Source organism: Pelecanus crispus, chromosome 2 (genome assembly GCF_030463565.1).
Source record: "Pelecanus crispus isolate bPelCri1 chromosome 2, bPelCri1.pri, whole genome shotgun sequence".
Classification (NCBI taxonomy): domain Eukaryota; kingdom Metazoa; phylum Chordata; class Aves; order Pelecaniformes; family Pelecanidae; genus Pelecanus; species Pelecanus crispus.
The window spans coordinates 152553113-152575613 of NC_134644.1; the positions used below are offsets into that span (position 1 = coordinate 152553113).

The following is a 22501-nucleotide window of genomic DNA, read 5'->3' on the forward strand; positions in this document are numbered from 1 at the left end:
CGCGGGCGCTGCCCCGGCGGAGCGGAGCGGGGCGGGGGGGGCCGGGCTGCGGCGCGGTGCCGGCGGGAGCTGCCCTGGCTGCCGCAGGCTTGCGAGGAGGCCGCGTTCGGCCCTGGGGCGGGGGGTCGCGGTCGGGTTCTTTTCTGCTGTTAATCGCTCTGGCCTGGGTTTTCCTGCTTCTGCAGCGTACAGGCTCGAGGAAGAAGGGATTTAGTAAAATCGCGCTCAGCCGAAATGGGGAGATACCTAAGGCGGCGGTGAGGAGCCTGATCGTCTGCCTTGCTGCCCGTGTCCTTGCCGTGCGCTGGAGCCAGCAGAGGAAGATGTGTGTTTTTATCCTTGTGCAAAGCCGAGCTGCCTAGCTACCGAACAGAGCTATGCGCTGAAGTTGGAGGCCCTGACAAAATGGGAGTACTCGTGTTCTCTGCGACTTGCAGTTTACTTCTAACTCTCGTGCGAGGGCACAGCTTATTCACGTGTGAGCCAATTACTATTTCCAGATGTTCAGGAATGCCTTACAACATGACTTTTTTCCCAAACATCATGGGACACTATGATCAGGACACGGCTGCTCTCCAAATGGAGGTAAGTTCTTGCACCCCTACTGTAGGCAGGGGTGTGTATTGTGTGTTTATACTGTAAGTATAAACACTGTGAAACAACCTTTTTTGTCACTGAGAAATGATTTGTGCTATCTGTTGCACTGAGTGACAAGGCAGATAATGTTTACCGACTGGATGTTTCTTTAAACCTTTTTGGAGTGCGCTAGAGCTGCTTGGTTGTATAAGTACTGTGTAAGGGAACTATAGACACACCCAACCCCCCTGCCTTGGATCCTGTACTAGACTGGAAGAGGAACGGGTGTAACACAGCACTGTGGCTATTCAGAGCTGTTTGGCAGAGCTGATCACATATGGCCCCGGCACCTCACTGATACACAGAGCAATTCCTGACATTCTCTGGGGACATAGCTTATGATATCCTGGCCTGCCTGAACTCAGGTAGTGCAAAAATAATGTTTAGAAGTTGCTCTTTGTTCTCTCTTAGCTTATGTCTGCTAAGGAGAGGTACATAAACTTATTCTTAACCCTATTCACTGTTGTGGTTTTTGCATTTTGTCTTCTGATTGGATGCAGGAACTTCTAACTGAAAGAGCAACTTTTTTTTTTTTTTCCCTGAAAACACTTTTCTACCTGAACATATGGCTCCCTTGAGAATATGCCACCTTGTGGAAAGACTTTGCCGATAGCAATAGCTATAAAGGGCGAGAGCCTCTCTGGGTGAGAGGCTTGTAAAACAAGTTTTAAACCTGTTTTAATAATGGCTTTTCAGTCGTAAAAGGAGGGGGGAACATCTTAACACGGGTCTTGAAAAGCTTACTGTCTTGTGCTGTGCAGAGAGTGAAACAGAAGTGAGTTGAAAACTAAGAAGTTTCTGTGTTTAAAAAAAAAAATTATAGGTGGTATTGGAGCTCGCTACTATCATTGAAATCTTATTTGCATATTCTTTACTGAGCTTGAAGGAGGAGCTTGGTTCAGTTGCCAAAACATTTTTTTTAATGTTGCCTGGGTTAGTCAGGGTTCCCTGTTTGGCCTCTAGCTGCCAGCCTGGAAGGCCACAGGCCTTGGTCTCGCATTGTGTTTGCCAGCCTGGTGTAGATGTATGGGAAATCCTGGTATCAAATGTTAAGACACCTGTATGCAAGCAACTGAATTCAGCTGCAGATCTCGGATAAATTGTGGGCTTTTAAATCAGAAGGCAGGCTATAGGCTTCAGTTGTAAAGTCTGTGCAGAGCCTTCTCCAGTCATCGTTTGTCAGGAATGCTTTCTACAGCGTCTGCCGCTTTATCTCGTCAGGTATGCTGCTGGTTCTTACTTGGTGTGTCTTAACTACAATTGTTGAGCCAGCTTTTGTCAGTATTTGTGCCTTCCAGTCATGCTGCTGTTACAGCAGAGAGGCCACAGAGCCATTTTTATTAGTTTCTTATGACTGACTTTTTCTGAACTGTCAGTTAACTTGTGCCTAGTGCATGCCTTCTGCGTGGAGGGAGTTCCTTTTGGAAAGGGTTTGTGGCTTAGCTGTTCTCATATAGCTACTTCATAAAAACTGCATAGTTGTGAGAAGTTTTGTTGTTTTCTCTCTTCTTCCATCCTGTCTCCCTTATAACCACATCTGACTACTGCAGTGGTTGGTCAGTACTCAGCAAAACGACTGGGTGGCTATGTGGAACAGCAGTGTCTATTAGGATTTGATTTCCCTACCCTGTTTCGTTTGCTTCCTAGTGTCCTGTCATTGCCACTGTCTGGCTTCTAATTTGGTATACCTCACTACTCTTGTGTTGTGCAGACATTTTCTAAGCTACCTAATGTGTATGTGTGCTGATCTGCCTGCCTTTATTTGTGATTCAGCAGTGCTGATTGACTGCTTGGTCAAACTGAATTTTTCAGATGGCTGCTTTACTGGTGAAAGACTAAGGAAGTTCCCCCCCACTCTGTACGTAGCTTGTGTTGAATCTGTTGCTAGGGGTTAGGTTAGAGTTCATATGGTAAGTGTAGGGCAGTTAATTGCTGGGCCTTGTCTCTGAGAGAGACCAGTGCATACCAATGTCACAAGTGTGTACGCTTTTGATGTGAATCTACATGGTATTTGGTAATGGCAGTGGTGTAGTTTGTCCATGGCTGACTGCAACAGGGAACCTTTTCAGGATTGTCAAAGGGTTCTGCTTTTCAGGGGACTTGGTGTTGCAGCAGAGGAGGAGGAGCTGTTGACTTCTGGAATATTGTTTAATTTCACTTTGCAGCCATAAATAGGCAGTGGATTGGGAGGTGGAGGAGACTTCTGTTGTTTTAAGAGCTTGAATTTTTCTGTAATTGGTAGTCCAAACTTTGTTCAACCAAAGAAAGAATTTTAATAGTATGTTGGTTAAAACTTCTTTCTTTTGATCCTCCATAGGAATGCTTAAAGGCTTTGGGTTTTTTTAATTCCATTGCTCTCTTCCCCCTCCCCTCCCCACAGCCTGTTCTCAAGACTGGGCATGGTCTTAGGATGTCAACACTTGTTTCAGATTGAGGCTTGTAGTATTTTCCTCATGTTATCTTAACTGACTTTGAGCAAGCTGCTTAATTATGCAATCCCAGGGCACACGGTGGAGTCTTCTTCAAGAAATCCAAGTATTTTGTGCAGAAAGGGCCTTGGTGCTAGTCCTGTTTTCTGCTCCTATCCTCTCTGGAAACTGCTTCCTGTTACTTATTTGGAGTGTTTACTCCCAGAAAGAACAAAGCATTGTCAAGGGGACAAGTCTCAAGGTGAAGTTCACTCTCTAAAACAGTGACAACTCACCCACTCTAAATGCTCTGCAGGTGTGTTCTGCTGTGGGGAGTCTTGTGTAGCCAGAACAACTGGGCTTTCCATCTGCTGGAGCACAAAGGCGTCTGTACAGTTTCTCTACTTTCTGGAAAGGTGTTAAATTGGCATTTCTGGGATGGTGTATTCATAGTAATCCTCCAGGAGAGCATCATGTGGAGCCACTGTCTCAGGTGGCGGTTGTCCTCCAGGAAATGAACTATATCACCAGCTGATCTGTGGTCTTGCATTTCTGCCTCATCTATCAACTCCTCATAACGATGTGCTATAAGCCAGAACACTGAACTGATTAGAGCAGAAAAAAAGACTAAATCAGTCTTATGACCTCTGTTATAGGTGTTCTGGCTAGTCATGATAGTCCCTCTGGGATCTTATTTTCTGCAATAGAAAATTCATCATTTCCAGTTGCTCCCTCCACCCACCCACCCTTTTTACTTAATTTATTCTGAGCTTTCAAGTTGGCAGACTGAGTTTAGGCTACTTGAGTTTTGCTTTATATTTGAATTAATTTTGTTTATACAACAAATGGTCATTTTAGGAAAGTAAAACCACATTACTTTGTGGTGTGAAGTTTTGTGTATGTTAACTAAACAGCTGCATGACAGTGGAATCTAATTATTTGCAGATGCTTACAGTATCTGTATCTCAAAGCGGTTTAACACTACTCATGTTACTACTAGCTCAGACTGGGAGGCTGAAGATCTAGGGTTTGTCTAGTGAGGAAAATGGATGGACACAGCAGAATAGCTGGCTCATTGCAGCTGTACTTAAATAGGTGTAACTCCCCCTCAGGGTCATCCTCACAACCAAGTCACTTCTAATTCCAAAGTAATTCCTACTTTAACTATCCTGGAATAGGTTGTCAACATAAGGCATTATTCCAGCAAGGCAGAGAATATTACTGTGTTGTAACTTTTTGTTCATATCTCTTAATCTGTTCTGCTGCAGTTCTGGAATGTGTCCACTGTAGACAAGCCCTTAAGACTTCCTGACCTGGGTAAGATCTACAGGTCTGTCGAAGTACAAAGGCAAAAGGCTTGCCAGTGAGTTTTTAAAGCAGACTATACAAAACACTGGAAAATGTCCCACAGAGAACAATAAAGTACACCAGAGAGACTGGAAAAATGATTCAGTAGTGCGTTTTCCGTTCACTTCTGAGTTAGTGACCACGTGCCAGAATATGTGTGTGTGTGTCTATGGAGAGTTTGGTGTGACTGGCTGCAGCAGTGGGAAAAATTGTATGAGAACTAGGGTCAGTTTAAACTAACAAGACCAGTTTGAAGTGGATTAAGAAATACCTTCAAAAGCTTAATACTGAAGTTCTGTGAGTTAACATTTTTAATGTAATCACTTAATTTGCTTCCACTAAATATAAATTTACTATTATTTTAATATGAAGATACTTCCAAACACTGGAAACCTGGTGTCTGGCAAGCTTAAATCAGTACATATGTGTGTGTATGCACACAGCGAGGAGGAAGCTGTCCACCTTCTGTAGGTTGGGAGTTTTGGGGAAATAAGTGCCATTTTGTGTAGAAGGTTATTACTGGGATGTTCTGCAAAATAGCACAGGTGTGAATTTATTGAAACCTCTACAGGCAGGCATCCTGCCTCTCCCTCTTGCCTCCATATGAGCAGTGCTTGCTGTAATATGTCAACCACTAGTACTTAAACCTTGAAGCTTAAATCTCTCTGCTCTTAAATTTTTGGTAGCTCAGCTTCCATTAGGAAAGCAATTTATGTTCTTTATCTGCCTGGAGTTACATTTTTGTCCCTGATGTTGCCTCGGAGCCTAAGTTGGAAAAAGTGTGCGGAGGTGTGGACGTTGACCCAATGGAACAAGCACAGGGGGCTCTTTAATTCATATTTTGCCAAAGTATCCTTTTTTCTAGACATTTCGTATGGATCAAGGGAAATATGGTAAGACTGACTTCTGTGCTGGGTAGGTCTCCAGAAATACAGAGTAGCTGGACGTGAATAATTCTGTTTTGAGCATCACCATGTCGCTTATAAAAAAACTTTGGCTAAGGGGCCAAAACCATATGAATTATACACATCTGTATTATTTTGTACAATACCATTCAAATTTGGGAAGAGTGTTTTTGGTTTTGCACTTTCTTGCTCTTGGGTGTTCCAAAGAAACACAAGTCATCACTTACTGTTTTTACAGCAACACATTCATAAACCTTCTTTGCTGATTCCTGTGGGTATGCTAAATTACAGCCACTTAAAAAAAAAAATGTTTGCTACATGTAGTACTGAGGCCCTTCATCAAGTGTGATTAGCTTGTGCAGACTGTCTGAAACGAGACAGGCGAATGCGTGTAATCCTATTACACTGGCTTTAAGCGTATCAGTCATTGGCAAAATCTAATGCTGCTTTGTCTGAACAGCATTCCTTGTCTACTTGGTAATGTGAATAGTACTGTCTTGCTCCTTGTTCTGAAAGGATGCTGCTTAGAATGCATGGGGGTCCAAAGTAACACATGGTTGATGAAGAGGGGGTGTTTACCTTATGTTAACTGGTGTTCATTGAGATGGTGCTGACTGTGATTGTCAGAGCCTCGTCTTTATCCATGTTCAGAGGCTATGTCTACACTAGCAAGTAATTTGGTGTTACAGGAGTGGGTCACTAGGTGAAGTTGTTGGCACACTTCTTACCTGTCCGCTGCATGAGACTAAGGGGTTTTACTCTGGACTAGAATTAGGCCATTCCTACTGTGCATGAGGTCTGAAGTTGGCCTACAGAAGGCTGTCTTCCAGATCTTTCCCAGCAGTAGACCTTTCTGGGAAATACTGTGGTATCCTGTTGTTGGTCCCCTGCAGATTGCTGTCCTTTCCACAGTGCCCTGTTTAGTGTTCATGTGTAGCTGCAAGACCTGGTAGTTTCTGAGTCTCATTGTGCAGCTGGCATCTCAGACCCCCTCTTCTCCACGCTCACTTGCTAACTGTGGTCACTGGCTAAACCAAGGCAGTGCAAGTGTGGAGCGATGGGCTTAGTCCTGTGGCTGTAGCTTACTCCAGAAAGACACCTGTGAATGAATGGAGTCATGCAAGCTTCCCTAAAGCTGTTTATATAGAGGGAAAACATGGACAGAGCTACTGAGTTTGGAACTGCTTTGCCTTCATTGATAGGAGGCAGTTAGGGCTTGGGAGCTGAGCCTAGACTCACAGGGAACACATCATCCTTGGAGCTGGGGAAAGCCAGCAGTGGGTACAAAGCTTTCAGACATGGGAAGGTTTATTTGAAGCTCGTGTTTGTCCTTACACTTCACCATTGTCATGTTCAATTCCAAGATCATCTCTGTGTTTTTAAGGAGGTGGCCGTTGCCCTGTGGAACCTCATGAACTTCACCTGGTCAGTAGCAAATCAGATGAGGGAGGACAAGTCTGCTAAGGGTGATGTGGTGACCATGATTTCAAAGGTCATTCTTCGCATTATCTTCCTTTTGAATAGTAGGCAAGTGGACAAAATTGTATACCACTGTGTACAGGTGGCCGGCACTGTTTTCCCTCTGCTGTCTGTGAGTTGTCAAACTGTGGGATCAAGCGTCTCATTAACAGCTCACATCCAGTGTGTTAAAGGAGTGGCCACTGCCCGAACAGTCACGCACCATTCGGGGGGTCGTACTGAGACTTTAACTGCTAGGACCGGAGTCCCTTCGCCGCAGGCAGCTCCACTGACCTTTTCAATTCCCTGCACACTCTTACTCACTCTCAGGTGTCTTCTCTCCCCTCAGGCTCGACCCTAGGTTTCCCTGAAGCAGAGTCTCTGATGTGACATACGTTGGATGAATTTGTTGAGTGGTACAGCAGTCAATGACAGCTCGAGCTGGGTGCCTCCAGAGAGGGACCCTGAACAAAGAAATCCCTGGGCAGTTATACCCTTACAATTTAAGTTCCCCTCCCCTCAAACAACAGTTTGGTCCAATAGCAGTATTGGGGTCTGGGATCATCTTGTTCCTCACTGGATCTTTTCTCTGTCTCCAGGCGGGACTTCCTTTTCTTATCTTAATGGATGCAGCTTCTGCTGACAGTTGTGGCTGCATTATCTTTCTGGTTTGCATCAGTTTTGGGGCTCTCCTTCATCTAGCTAAGTAAAAGTTCAGTATATGGTCAGCGTATCTAGGTGAAAGTTCACAGCTTGTGGCCTAAGGCTTTAGCAAGCCTTACTACTAATGCTATGTATTGGATTCCATTTGAGCTAGCTTCTGCTTGTGACTTCTACAACACAGTGCATTGGCCTGTGGTGGCTCTGGCAACAGCAACTTGATTGTCTTGCAGGCCTCGGTGAACCACCAAGGTACATTTGTGGACATCTTTGCAAGGCTCATGACACTTACGTCTTTTACAAATATAGCCTAAGAATGGAAGAGGATTTGGATGCCCTCTTTCTGAAGAGGGCTTTGTGGTGCTTAGGTGCCTTCCTGCAACTGTGAGAGACACTGTTTGTCCGCAGCGCTGCATGGGTTATAAGGTCGCATGGAGCCCAGGCCCTTATTGCATGCAGGTGGAGGTGAAATGCAAGTTTAGTTTTCCACTTGCAAGATGGATGTGATGTCAAGGATGACAACTTGGCTGCAGGATGTTATCTATGCCTTTGTTGATAAAGACCACAAAAAGCGAATGGTCCAGGAATAGGAGATGTGGTCAAATGTCAGTGCTTTCTTTTCCAGTGTGACAATGCAATGATTAAATATGACAATTTCTAAAACTACTGTTGTGTCATCTCTTTAGTTCTCTACTCCATTCCAAAGGAGGGGGTAGGAGTGTTTGCACCACAAAGCTTGCTGCCTTTTTCTCTCTCTCACTCCGTTTGCTGTTGATTCACCAACCCTTTGGGGCAAACACGGTTGTTTTGTCTCCCATTGCCTTTTTGGACCTTTTCTGTATATTGTATGCAGCTGTGATTGCTGCATCACAATCATAATTTGCTTGCCAGAGGAAAAGATGCCTATGTCTGCCCTCTTCTCCTGAACTACATAGTGGAGATGAGTGGAGACTTGCTTGCTTTCTGCTTGGCTACTAGAAGGGGAGGTGTGCAAGGGAGCATAAGAGCTGTGTAAGCAGCTACTGTAAATGTGGGAAGAGAAACTTGCTGTGATGGATGTAGAGGCATAGGGGACAGGCCTGGACTGCAGGCCAGTCTCTGCAGGACAGAAAGGATATTCTCTTACCGAAGATACCTGCTCCTTTCCATCCCTGTAGTGAGACAGACAAGAGCTTCGGGGCGGGGAGGGAGGGGGAAGTCACCAATCTTTGCTGTGCTTAACCTCTGGTAGATCAAGGTCTTTTGGAACATAGCCACATCCTTCCTGGTTTGGCCCATGCTGTATTCCCTCCAGAGGGCCTGCACAACCAGATTTCTTCAGTCCCAGTAACTACTGCCACTTTACTGTTCACAAAGCACTTAGTGGCCAAACTCACCACACCTTTATCCTGCATACAAAAATTAAAAGCAGCTTTTCAGAGAGGGACTTGTGTCCATCCATCCTCATGATGGCCTAGCACTAGCTGGTTACCCAGACTCTCTATCTCACCTCTGTACTGCTTCACATGAGCTAATGCTCTTGCTAGGAAGGTACAAGGTGCACCATTTTAAGCAGAGCTTAAGAATCCAGCTGGGTAGGGGATCTCTCTAGGGAGTATGCCTGGAGCTACAAACAAAATGTTAATATGCTGAAGGTTAACATGGCCCACAGATGGTAAGATGAAGGGGTAGAAGAGAAAGGTGGCCTTGAGTTTTTAGAACAGGGAATGGCTAAATACAGGCATTCAGAACTGGGGAGAAGAGGAGGGGTCCAAGCAGCGACCTTGCTGTGTCAGGCATGCTGCCTGCCTCCCTCCCTTGGGTGCTTAGGTGCCTGTGGATGGAGTGAATAGCAGTTAATGGTAAGGATGGATGTCTTTCTCTAGCATTGGGCTGACTTCTTACAGGCTTTCATACATCTACCCCACTGATTGCTGCTATAGTTAATAGTTTGGCAGTTCTGGAGGGAAATGGAAGGTCTCCTGCAGAAATTGCCCCTGTCACATCTCTAAAGCCTCCTGATCCTTTACCAGTTGGGCAGCAGGGTGGGGCAAGAGGTGCTGTGGTCCTTTTCCATGTCCGTGGTGGGCCTGTCAGTGACCACTCACACAGTGTTCTTCCTCTGTCTGCCTTCCCTGGTGCCACCTCGGCCGCAGGGTGCCGCAGCATCGCCTCAGGGGTCGCCCCCCAGGACGTGTGCTGCCTTTTTGCCTGCAGCAGTCTAGAAATGAGATGCTGGGGGAAGAGGGAGAAGGAAGAGGTGCCATTCCATATGCCTCTGATAAGGAGGTGGTTGCATCCTGCTCTTTAGCAGGGGCATCTGTGAAGAAGAAAAGCAAATGTGATTCCTTGACTGCCTGTGCGGTTACAGTGCAATAACATGGCTTGTGGGCTCCCTTCAGCCCAGCTTCTCGTGGGTGAAGGTTTCTGCAGTGTGATGGAGATGCTGGGGATGTGCCTGTTTCTGTTTAGACTGGCTCCTGTGAGGGGTGGGTGAAAGCTCATACCAGGTTGTCCCCTCGAGTAGTGATAAGTTACTTCTGTTCTACAGCAAGCAATGAACTGTTGGGAAACTGTCCCTCCTCTTTGATCTCACTAGCAGGGGGAGGCAGGGTGTTTAAAATGTCAAGGATTTGGGTGGAGATTTTGAAGCGATGGAGGAGAGACTTTGTGAGGGCAGTGCATGCAGAAAGAGGCTTCTGTAGGAACAGCACTAGCTTTGTTAAGACAGCCCTTTCTTATATTTGGATATTTTGCATTTGGAGGAAGGAGGAGGTGATTGTAAAGGAATGGGGTAAAGGAATTAGCTTCTTTCATTACCAGCTGCCTTATCAATCCTTTAGAATTTGGATTTTTTTTTTTAATATTATTTAAAAGCAAGTTGTTTTTCTTGCTTTCTTGCCTCTCTGGTTGGCCTGTGTCTCAGAATAAATAAAAATGAAGAGTAAATAAAAGTTAATAAATAAAAGTAATTTAACTAAGATGCATACATATGTCTACAGAGAAAAAAAATCTGTAACTACTCAGGTTATAATTGTTTTAGACATTTTAGCTTCATAAAAACAGATAACTGAACAAAAATGCCACAGTAGTAGTATATCTCTGTGGAAGATAAGAACTATTTCTCACAAATACGTAGGAATGAAGTATCACATTTTTTTCAAGAAGAGGTTTTTATGTATATCTTTTTAAAAATCTTAAGTATTGCTTTTCCTGTTACAATAGGTATATACTCTGAATAATAATAATAATTATTATTAATAATAATTATAATTTTATATTGTCAAGCTATAGTGAAGATGGTAGGTATAGAAGTGAATTTAAAGGGTAAGGCCTGGTTTTCCATTTCACATGCACACTGATCTTCCCAGAAGCAGTGATTTTACAGAAAATTACTCTGGATCGAAATTTACAGCAGATGGTGGATGCTAAGTATATAGAAAGTTGGCTACATGGTGGAAGCTTCCCAAACGCAAACAAACCGAGGCTGCCATCCAGTTTTCCATTGTTCTTTTGAGCTGTCTCTGGTTTGTGGCTCAGACGCAGCCCATTCATTTCTAGTGTTGTGTCTGACTTGTAACACTTTGTGTGGTGCCTGCAAGTTAGGTGTCACAAGCTTCTGTTGCTACAGCCAGTCCCCTCTGTGGATCTTGCTCTTGTGCTACTGAGAGTTCATTCAGAACTTGTCAACCCGAGTGCATGACAGAAGTGACTTGTGCAGATTTTCTGGGGACTAAGCCAGTCTATGTGAAGTTCAGGAAAGCATTTGATACTGTACTGCATAAAAATATTAAAATTACTATTTTCTGTAAACTTTCACTAATCCATTCACTTTGTTGTGATGTAAGAGACAACATCAGTCAGGCATGCGCAAGTCAGATGACTGAGTTGAAGCCGATGAAGCTGCATTTATCTACCTCACCACCTGCAGTTCTTACCCCATCTTCTGATTTTAGTATTTCCAGTTGGTCATATCTTGAGACACTGACACACTGCTTGGCTGGCCATGAGACAAGCTATGTCTCATTTTTATGAGATATGAGCAACAAATCAACAGATGTGGTTACTTTTCAATCCAACTTTTTGTTGGATTTGGGAGGCTGAGGGTGGCAGTTTATTATTCCCTGTTAGCATGGGAATTAACTTCATAAGCCAGGTGATTTTCCAATTTATATACAATATCTCTGCCCCCACCTAACCAATAGCATGGCTAGCCCAGGTCTGCAAACAGTGGAAAACTTGATGCAGGCAATAGCGTGGCTTCTTGCAGAGCTTCCTCAGGTCTAATGGGGTCTGCTTTGAGCCAAATGTGTTGTGCCATACAGCTGTGTTCCTGGGCGGACTTGGAGCAGGATCAGCAGCCACGTAGCAATGGCACCTGGCTGGGCTGGTGCTGGTCTGTGCAGAGCTGGTTCAGATGCCTTTGCGTCCACAGAACTGGCTTTCTTGCCGTCCCGGTAAGTCTGTGATGGCAAAGGGCATGGAATACTCTGGTGTTCTCCTAGTATTAGCATGGCTTGGGTTTAGAAAAGGGGAGTTGAGTAACTTGCAGGGAAGAGGACTGGTTGTCCCTTCCAGGCTGAGTTGGCAGCAACAGGTGACTCTCTAACTGCAGATTGTGTGGCTTTCTGGCACAGAAATGTCTCTTGCTTTTCTCTGTTGATCCTGTATCACCTTATTTAAAATACTTAAATAGTCAGTGGAACAGTATCCCCAGGTTCTCTCCCATGAGCATACAAGTCGCTAAGCTATTGACTGAAGCTCTTTCTTTTTTTTTTTAAAGGCTGCTTAAATTTTTCTTTTATAGACTATCCTGGTTTCAGCTGGGATAGAGTTAATTTTCTTCCTAGTAGCTGGTATAGTGCTGTGTTTTGGATTTAGTATTGAGAATAATGTTGATAACACACTGATGTTCTAGTTGTTGCTAGGCAGTGTTTATACTAGTCAAGGACTTTTTAGCTTCCTGTGCTCCAGGTGCACAAGAAGCTGGGAAGGGGGCACAGCCAGGACAGCTGACCCAAACTGCTCCGGGACTGGCTGGGTATCCATCAGCGGGTGGTGAGTAATTGAGTTGTGCATCACTTGTTTGGTATATTTTTTTATCATTATTATCTTTATTATTATTTTCTCTTCCTCTGCTGTCCTATTAAATGGCCTTTATCTCAACCTACATGTTTTACTTTTTTTTTCCAATTCTCTCCTGCATCCCACTGGGGTGAGTGAGCGGCTCTGTGGTGCTTAGTTGCCAACTGGGGTTAAACCACGACATAGACTGGCAAAGGAGATGTCTGAACATGGATCCCTGAGCGTTCTGAGTAGTAGTGTGTGGCATAAACGCTCCCTCAGAGCTTGGCGTTCATTGCCTAGCTTTTGGAGATATGTACTATTTGATTCCTGCTCTTCTTGAGCATTGTCTTCTGGCTGTGAGGTTATCTCTGCTTCCTGAATTCTGCGAATGTCTTTCTCGGGTGCCTCTCTGTGTGGACATCAGATAGGGAAACTGCTGTGAGGGCTTTGTGAAGTGCCTGGAAGTTAGGCATCACAAGTTTCTGTTGCTACAGCCAGTCCCCTTTGTGGATCTGGCTCTTGACTGCTTTACTTGATGTCGCAGAAGACTGACTGAAGATTGCTTGAGAAGATCAATCCTGTCATGACTGAGATTTTCCTGATTTAGTTTATGCGTGAAGTAGGCAAGGAAGAGAGCGTGGTGCAGGGTTACTGCGGTGGGAACTTGGGTGGTGCTGTTCCACTGAAGTGCGTCTCCACACTCACAAAGGTGGGGGAAACATGAATCTGGTCTGACTTTTTTGGAACCAGAGCAATAACGATTTCTGGAATTCCCTTCAAATTAGGAGCTTTTTTTATAGATAACAGTCTACCAACAGCATTACTGGTAATCTTCTAAATTGTATTCTACACAAAAAGTTCAGTAATAAATCCATTTACTCCTGTAATACATGGCAAATACATGAAGAATTTAAGATTATTTTGAGGTTCTTCTGCTACCGCAGTCCAGATGTAATGAAGCTCTGTCTAGACTTCAGATGTTTGAGGGCCCACAGTATACTTTCCTTCAGTTAACTTATGTTTGTCTGTCTTTCATGCCCTGTACAGTATACATGGAGATAAAACCGTATATAATTGAAAACTTTGTATAAATAGTTCAGTTCTGTAATGCTTGGGAAAACTGTCTCATGTTTGTTTTGGACTGAAATTGCAGAGGCTGGAATATCTTTAATTTAGGTCAAGCTATAATTTAGGTTAGAACCACAAAATGCAGTGAATTTTGCTAATAAGCTAGTTTGGAAAGTATTGGAATACTTGTACTTTAGTTTGCTTCAGGATAACTTCTAAGTGAGATGTACTATTCCTGTTTATATTGTTTCTAACCTTTGCTATAGTTAAAAAATATAAGTATATATGTTTTTTTATTTTGCACTTAAAACTACTTCAAGGAAGAACATGAAACTAAGTTGTTCTACTACAGAAAGAATTTCTGTAGTTGCTAGTTAATGCAAAACAGTCTGGAGCCCATAGAAGTAAAAAGTGGAATAGCCTGCTTTATCTTTCTCTGTGTGTGTCTGTGTATACTGTCAATGCCAATGGCAAGTTTAGTGCCCAGTTGTGGTAGAGTGGTGGTTTTTTTGCTTTTTTCAAAGTAAGTGAGCGTCTTGCTGCCCCACTGATCTCTGAAAACCTTCCCCCATGTGCTTCGTCCTTACCCTGGTTGGATTTCTCATTAATAGTCTCATCAACTTCGAACAGCTAGTGTGAAGGTTCACAATTGAATATGTCTTCAAGTATATAGCATATATAGGTGTAGGGGTGAATGATGGTGAAGAGTTTGCAAATACAGTCATGATTTTGTTGCAAATATATTGAACATTAAATGATGAGTACTTCAGCGCATTGAGCAGTTGCACAGCCTGCGGTCTGAATTGATGCCTGGCCAGTTTAGCTTGAGGTGGGTGATGAAGGTCTGGCCCCCCGGGGTCTGCACTGCACAGGCATCTGACTGCTGGCCGGTCAGTCCCTGAGCCACTGGAATTTACAGCACAGCATTTTTAAGATCAGCTGCCATCTGACTTTGCCTTCTAAATTATGATGCTTCAGGTGCTGACCGGTCAGCAGGTCCCACACCTGTATGGCTGTGGGAGGAACAGACTGCTGGGAACATTTCAGCCTATCAACTCTTGCAAGTTAAGCTGTCCCCACGCTTTGTTTAGAGCCCTAAAATAACTTTTTGCCTTTGAAAGTCCAAGTGCGTGCATTGCATTTGCTGTTCAGCTGAAGGACAGAGATGAAAGCTCCTATCTTTGCAAACATCTTATATTGCAGAACAGCATTGTTTGGTCCACTTGCTTGTTTACTACATTTTTCTTTTTTTTTTTTTTCCCCCCCTCAGCTCCTTGAACTCTAGATTGTCCTTGAGTAGGAAACTTAGACTGTTTGTCTCTTTTAAACTGCTGGGGTAACCTGATTTCTACTCTGACAAAGGATTTCATTCTTATCTCTGCAAACACTGGACTGATTTTAAATGTATAAAAAATGTTTGACAAGCTTTTAAATTGAAGGTGATTGTATTTGCCTTATTTCTATTTTGAAAGCTGTAGAAACTAATGTTGTTTTGTTTAAAAGCAGCTTATTTAAATAAGTCAAATTTATGTGCTTTCAATGGTTTTCTTTTACCTCTGTTGAATTAACATCCACTAATGATGCATACTGAATTTAGATACATATTCATATCTAAAATATTTTATTCCTATCAGTGAATTTTAGTCCTGAAAAACTTTTCTCTTAGAGGAGTTATCCATATAATTTTGACTGAGGTTAGAAAACACAGATCATGACTGATACTTGCTGCTGGCAGCAATAGTGAATTATTATCCACAGCTCAGGTAGTGACATAGAGTATTTGCGCGCCCCCCCCCCCCCCCCCAAATCAATAGCAAATTAGTTCATACCATCTTCATTGGTAGTTTAAAGGATGGTTGACATTGCACTAATGTTCATAAGCTGCACCCACATTCTTTTTTGCAGCTTTGCTGTTGAAGTAGCAACTTCTGGCAGACATGTAGCAACAAGACACTGACACTTAAACTGCCTTAGCCTCCTGCAAAGTAGTTTCTAAATCCTTACATACCAACTTAAAAGCGTCTTTAACTTGCCTTTGATCTAAATCCATCAACATAGCATCCAATTGGAAGAACCTGGTCTTTTCTCAACATTGCTTTGAATCTAATCAAACTTGAAAATGTCATCCTTCATTTAGTTTCATATGTTAGGACATTTATTTATCGTGACTTAATTAATTGTGCATGAATTAGGAGTCAGAGTTTCTTGGCGGCTGATTCACTGTGGCCATGAGCAAATTACCACCCTTGCCAGCCCATCTGGGAATTGTATGAAGGCATTAATCTCTCTGGGTATGATGGTAATCTCATTCACATCCAGTTGAGAATAGCTCTCCTGAAACAATAGTGTAGGATTAAATCGACTGTGTCATGCTTGTTTCACTGTTTTTAATTGAAACAGAATATCATTACAAAAGTGGCTAAAGGTACCGTGAAGATTAATTGTTAATGTAGCTCTGTGAGTATAAAAAGTAATGACTGCCTGTTCTTTTGAGACCGTTTATATACACCATGCTTGGCAGTGGCCGTATTTCCTACATATCGCATATGAAAGCGTATGTGTAAAATATATTGTGTTTAGGTTTTGAGGTTGCACTTTAATTCTGTAATGATACTTACTGGACAGTAGTTGTGTTTGAGTCTGGTGCTGTAAATTATAAATAATTATTTATTAATCATTAAGATGAGGTGTTATTTCCTGTAAAGCAGGTAAATAGTTTCATGAATAACAATGTGTATCTTTAATATAGATAGGAATCTGGGGTACACAGTGTAGCATGACTGTAGAAGTTGAGATTTAAGCCCATGTTCGCTTCCACAGTTGAAACACACAGTTATGCAAGTGATGGGGTTGTAATGTTGTTGCTTTAGGTCACAAGATTTGTATGAAATCATGAAACCGGTACCATTGCTTAACAGTGAGACAGCTGGTGTCTCTCATTGTTTACCTTAGTTAACCTCAGTGTTAACTAGGTTAACTAAGCTAAATGTTTTCACTTGGTAGCTAGACCTCCGTGGTTAGGAGGGTAGGTTGTTTCTGTCTTAAGGAACTGGCTCCAGTGGCTGAACAAAGGCTCTTATCCTCTGTATATCTCAGCAATTCAAGATATTTCCTGTCTCTTACAATAAAGGTTTACCATAGCTGATTGTAACAAAGACCTCAATATTTTGATCCACCATTTTCTATATTATTTAAATATTTCTGTGACATTAATCAGCAGAGTACAGGAGAACATTTTGACTTACTTATTTTGACATATGTTAGTAGTTATCATACATCCCAACCCTAGAGACATCTGATCATCTCTGGTAATACTTTTCTCTAGGATAAAACTGAGGTGAGGTAGGACAGAGCATCTGCAACTGTGCCTGGAATAATGAACTTGTTTCTGTTGTGTCTTGGACTTGTAAGCCTGCTAAGCACAAAACAGAGAAGCATGCTGAGCACGAGATTCACATACAGTTCTAGGTTGCAGCATTTACTTGTTGGCAAAGCACGTTTAAGAACATGTTTGCACCTAGCCATTTATTCTGTACTCTGCACCATTTGCTTTCACAAATTGTTTGTAGGACCACACCATAACTAGATTTCTGAGATAGTCTGCCTTTTTGCCTCTGGATAAAACATAACATAGACATACTTTGTAAAGAATCTATGATTTATTAAATAAGGTGTTGGTGTTTTGTTCAATGCAGAGGATATTCCTCTTGCTGCCTTGTGATGCTCTACTCCCTTTGATTGTTTGACCATATTCACAGTCCACAGCAGGTACACGTATGCTTCATGGGGTTCAGTTCAGACCGTTTTGCACTGGGAGGTTTCTGTGCAGGGCACATGCCCCTCTTGTACTCTGCACACAACGCAGTGGAAAGTTTGCATTTCACAGCCCTCAGTTCTTCACTGCTATTGCTTCAGGCAGCACTTCTCCTGTTGTTACAGACTACATCATCTTTGGCTTTAGTGATTAGTTTGTTTGAGGCTTTTTTGGTAGATAGTGTGTTCTAGTTTGCCTCATATTTACTGGGTTTTTTTTCCCCCTGGGCAGGAAGATGAGAGTTTATATTTTAGGACTTGTATTGGCTTTATGAGGCTGCATTTTTGGTTTTAAAAGAGCGTGGTTTCACTCTATTTTTAGCATTGCCATCACCAAATCTGCAGGTTTTCATCTCTGTCCTTCATGTGACAGGGCAACAATTGCTAATGCTAGATATGTCAAGTGCCTTTTGATGTGGTTGTGCCACTGCACATCCTGACCTTCCTGAAGAGGAGAGGAACACGGTACGAGATTCTGAATTCACGGGCTCAGTGAATTTGTGGTTTAATCTTGGACTTGGGTGCTCAAGACATCAACGTGTGTATGTGTGCAGGTTACCCAGCTAACCACTTCGGTAAAAAATGGTGGTTGGGACACCGGTGATCCCGATAACACAGCCTTGAAGCAACCAATTCATACTCTCAGTGAGCTTGTGATCTGCGTTTTACACTTTTTGCTTACAGCCTATCCAGCAGGAGGAATGAATAGTTTGGTTTTTGTGAGATTTTGCTTTTATGGTCTGTCAGGAAATGCAGACCTATTATTTTCTATAATGAAACATTTCCAAATTGACTAGCTGGAAGTGAAGCCCACATTTAAAGATACATAATTGTTAACAGAGTTCCAGGCGCAATTCACGACCTTTTTTGCTGTTCTTAAATGACAGTTTCTGAAAATAAATCTTTACAAAAATTGTATGAATCCTATTTGTGTGTGCTTGAGGCAAAGTTTTACATTTTAGAGAGTGTTTTTGGTTGAGGGAAATCATTGCCTGCAAAATCTATTGGAGGGGTTTTTTTCATGAACTCCATTACTTTTTTGAAAGGGGAGACTCAGCCTGCATATTATAATTCAGTTTTCAAAAAGGCTTTGACATGGCCATAACTGATGTTTTTTAAAGAAACAGTGCTGGTAACCCGACGAGAACTTTCTTTTCCAATGCCTGCCTAAAGAACAATAAGAAAAGTAGGAATAAATAAATGTTTTGTCACTAAGTAGGGTATGAAATCATTAGCTGATAGTTTGGTTCTATAGCAAATAAATGACTAGAGTGGTTCCCCCTAGTCATCTGTACTGAAACCTCTGACACACAACTAACTCATAAATGACGTGGGAGAGGGATGCATAATGAATTTGCTAAGAAAAAAAATTGACTAAAGAGTTGCAGAAAGATCTTGTGATAGATGCAATTGGACAATAAAATGGTAGGTGAGATTTAGGGGTGGTAAATGCAGAGTAATGAATGTAGGGGAGAATAACCCCCACTATTTACACGACTAGATATGCACGGTATTATAGTCGTTAATGCCACTCAGAAAAGTCTTTGTCGTCACTGTGGATGGTTCTGCGGAAATGTGAGGTCAGTGTTCAAATGTAGTCAAGGCAAATAGAAGGCAAAGTATATAATGAAAGGAGTAGACATCAAAATGTAAAACATTATTATGTTGATACATAAATATAATATGTAAAAGCAGGATGGCAAGATGGCATGGGAAAAGTAGAGAGTAATCTGTTAACTGTCAAAACACAAACTAGGTTGCAAAACCAGGAGTTACAATTAAATAAAATGCAGTATTTTCTCAGCAGTGCCTAATTAAATTATCCAATATAACTTACTGCTGTAGTATTTTACAAAGAGTATAAGCATAAATGGTTGAAAAAGGGATTAGATGTGTTCTAGGAGGAAAGGAGGTCTGTTGGTGTCTTTTCAACACAATGCTGGTGTTGAAAACCTGCTTTTGTAAAGTTTGCTAAGCCATTGATTGTTGGAAGCTGGGAGGGATGTCAGCTTGTCATTGTGTACCCTGCTTGCTACCAGCCAGGGTGAGAACTGCATGTTTGGTCAGACTCGGAAGGTCTGGTGGTGTTTTCAGAACACCAAACCTCCTGCTCTTAACTTGTGCTCATGCTTCCAGGTGTCAAAAGCTAAATATTTTTAGCAAGCTGAAAGAAATACTGTGAGAACCAATTACTTGTCAGCCAAGTCCTTGGATTTCTACTCTGGTTACACTACAGGCTGAGCATAGCTGCCTTCCTACAGTTCTGCATTTTTGCATTTATCCGTTAGGGTAGTTTTGCACTTAAATATGTTCTTTAAACAACAGCATTTAGCCAATGACAACATGCTATAGTAAAACTCTTGCAAGCATTTAATATTCACCTGTCATTATCTACCTCTAATATACATTTTTATGTGTAGTGATTCTTGTGATATTTTAGCTTTTAAGTATTTTCATATAACAGAAATTCTGTTAGAATGGTAAAGGTTGGGTTTATGTCCTTTCTTCATCAGACATTGCATTCTTTACACTCATTTTCTTTATCAAGGGACCGAACTTACGATATGTGTCCTTTTTAGCTATGCTGGAAAATGCTATTTTAAAATTGCCAGTTGCTAATCAAAATAGCTAGTAAAATATCTCTTTAGATAAAGTTGGTTTCATAGATATGAATATTGGGGTTTTTTTTTAGTTCTTACTTTCTAGAGAAAATATTGCTGTTTTACCTGAGTCTGCAAAAGTTCTTGACTGGCACCCCAAAACTTGCTGTAGAAAATGAATTTTATTTTTTTATCTGAGATGAACTGTGGGTGATGAAAAGGAAGAATTCATAACAGTCAAGACAATTTCTACAAGACTTAATTTCAAAAGTAAACTCAATTTCGGTAGGAGATATATATGACTACCCAGGCTATTATCTTTATTTTATCCTAAGTGCCAGGATGAACGGAGCTAACATAAATTAAACATTGGAGCAAATAAAATTTAATTGAAAAGAAAACAAGAAATCATAATTGTGGAAGGGAAATTTAATTCATTTAGGGTTAACTCCTGACTATTTTTTTCATCTGAAGCCACATAGCATTTAGGAAATAATCCAATTTATGGAACTGGAGCACATTATACCAGAGCTATACATCTCTCCTTGTCATAAAATACTTAAGTCTTGGGTTCCTGAGAAGGCAGCTCCAGAGCAGACATCCAGAGGGGGGATCAGACTTCCACGCGCCTGCTGTAATGGCATCTGCAGATACAGCACATGGCCGGAGTGCTCTAAAGGATGGTGCCAACATTTTTTTGGTTTTTCATAAAGCATTTTTCTGTTATTCTTGCTCTGCCATATCTTCTCCCTTCCCACCCCTCCCCACACATTCCTGTGTTCATTACAAAGGCCCCTTGAGGATTTGTACATATTCCATTTTGAAGGGGAAAATTTATTTATAAATGTCTTTCCTTTTAAACTGCATGCTCAGTAGTAAGACTTGCTCTTGGGGTATGGGTGTATATATATTTGGGATACTTAAAAGGTGACAAAAATAAGGGTACTATTCTGGGCTCAGAAGTTAATCCTTCCTTTACCAGTCATTGGTTGAATATTTGACATACATAGCTGTTAATGGCAAAGAATTAAATAAAAATCTTAGCAAAAATTCTGCACAGTGTCTCTATTTATCAGCACATTTCAAAGTGTGTTAAATACTGTTTCAGCTTTCCTAATGCATGAATTTGACTATTTACGTGTGATACGGAGATTCCTTTTTCCTGAAATCCAAGAAGTGTTTTATCAAAACGCCGACTTAAAAAGGCTGCCGTGATCCTGCAGATTGATTTCACCCTCAGCTGTGGGTTAGTTCCCTCAGAATGGTGTTTCAATTACCGTCTTTTACTCTCAGGAGCTGGATGGGGAACGCGCCCGGGGCATGGCAGAGAGGACGGTGGACAGCAGCCTGCCGTGGATCCGGAGGCTGGGGCTTGTTCGAGCGCCGGCGGGGTCGGAGCCCATCGACACATGCACGCCCCAGCAGCCGCTCTCCGTTTTCCAGTATCTTTTCAACCCTACAGGGCAACAAATGTGAACCATAGTGATGGAAGTTAGTTTTGATGCCTTGAATTATCTTCTTAAAGTTGCTAACCAAAGCCTTTTTCTTCCCCCGTAGCCTTTTCTTACGCTTATGAACCTTCACTGTTCACCAGACGTCCACACATTTCTGTGCAAAGCCTTTGTCCCTGCCTGCCTGGAGCAAGTCCACGTGATCCACCCTTGTCGAAGCCTCTGTGAGAAAGTGTACTCTGACTGTAAGCAGTTGATGGACACTTTTGGAATCACATGGCCTGAAGAGCTGGAATGTGCCAGGTGGGCTATTTTTCATCTTGACAGGTGGTGGGGGTGATATTTTCATATTTGACCTAGACTGAGCTGAAAATCTGAGGCAGAATGTTAAATATCACCTTGCTGTAGCTTCCTCATCGCTGGTGACCCTACAGTGCTTATGCATAGGACTATTTTTTTATTAAAACTTTTTTATTATTCAAATGATCACTTGCATTTTCTGCAGCAGTTCTTTTCAGTATTCAGATGCCTGCAAAAAGAAGTTTTTTACTATAAGTTTCTTTAAAATATTAAATGTTACAGCACAGATTTTGCTTTGGTTTCTGATCTCTAAACTAGAGATGATCGTACTTCATGGGGGTTTTATAAATAATTGCTCATAAAATAATGAAATATAAAATATTCTGTATTTTAATAGACACCGAGCATTAAATAGTAGACACCTTGTCTTACTCCTAACTGCTTGAATGTGCAAATTCAGTCTTGTGTTGCTTTTCTCATACTGCCTGCCAAAAGTCTATTTTTTTTAAATTTCACCTTTCTCTCAAAGATATTCACGTGTCTGTTCCAGAGACAAGACAGTTAATACTACGTTTGGGGAAAAGATGAGTCTATATACATTAAATGGAAACCACTGAAAACACTCCAGTGTAATCTTCTTGAGATTCTGACCTTCAACGGCAGAGATTTATAAATTATTAAGGCCAGATTTTTTTTTTTTAACGCACATCAGGGCAGGAAGTACAGGAAAGGAGCAGAGAGTGGAAAGTCAAATCATTTTTCTAACCCCCATGCAGTTGTTAATCTGTGATAGGGCTGAGGGAGAGCTG

At 42.0% G+C, this 22501-nt stretch overlaps 1 protein-coding gene across 1 annotated transcript in view; it reads left to right on the top strand.

Moving 5' to 3' along the window:
• The first annotated feature begins 405 nt into the window (after positions 1-405).
• FZD6 (frizzled class receptor 6) overlaps positions 406-22501 on the top strand; it is a 29278-nt gene continuing 7182 nt past the window's right edge. Inside the window, exons 1-2 of the mRNA XM_075705621.1 lie at positions 406-585; positions 21499-21695. Coding sequence (XP_075561736.1) covers positions 406-585; positions 21499-21695 — 377 coding nt within the window. The remainder of the gene's footprint in view (positions 586-21498; positions 21696-22501) is intronic.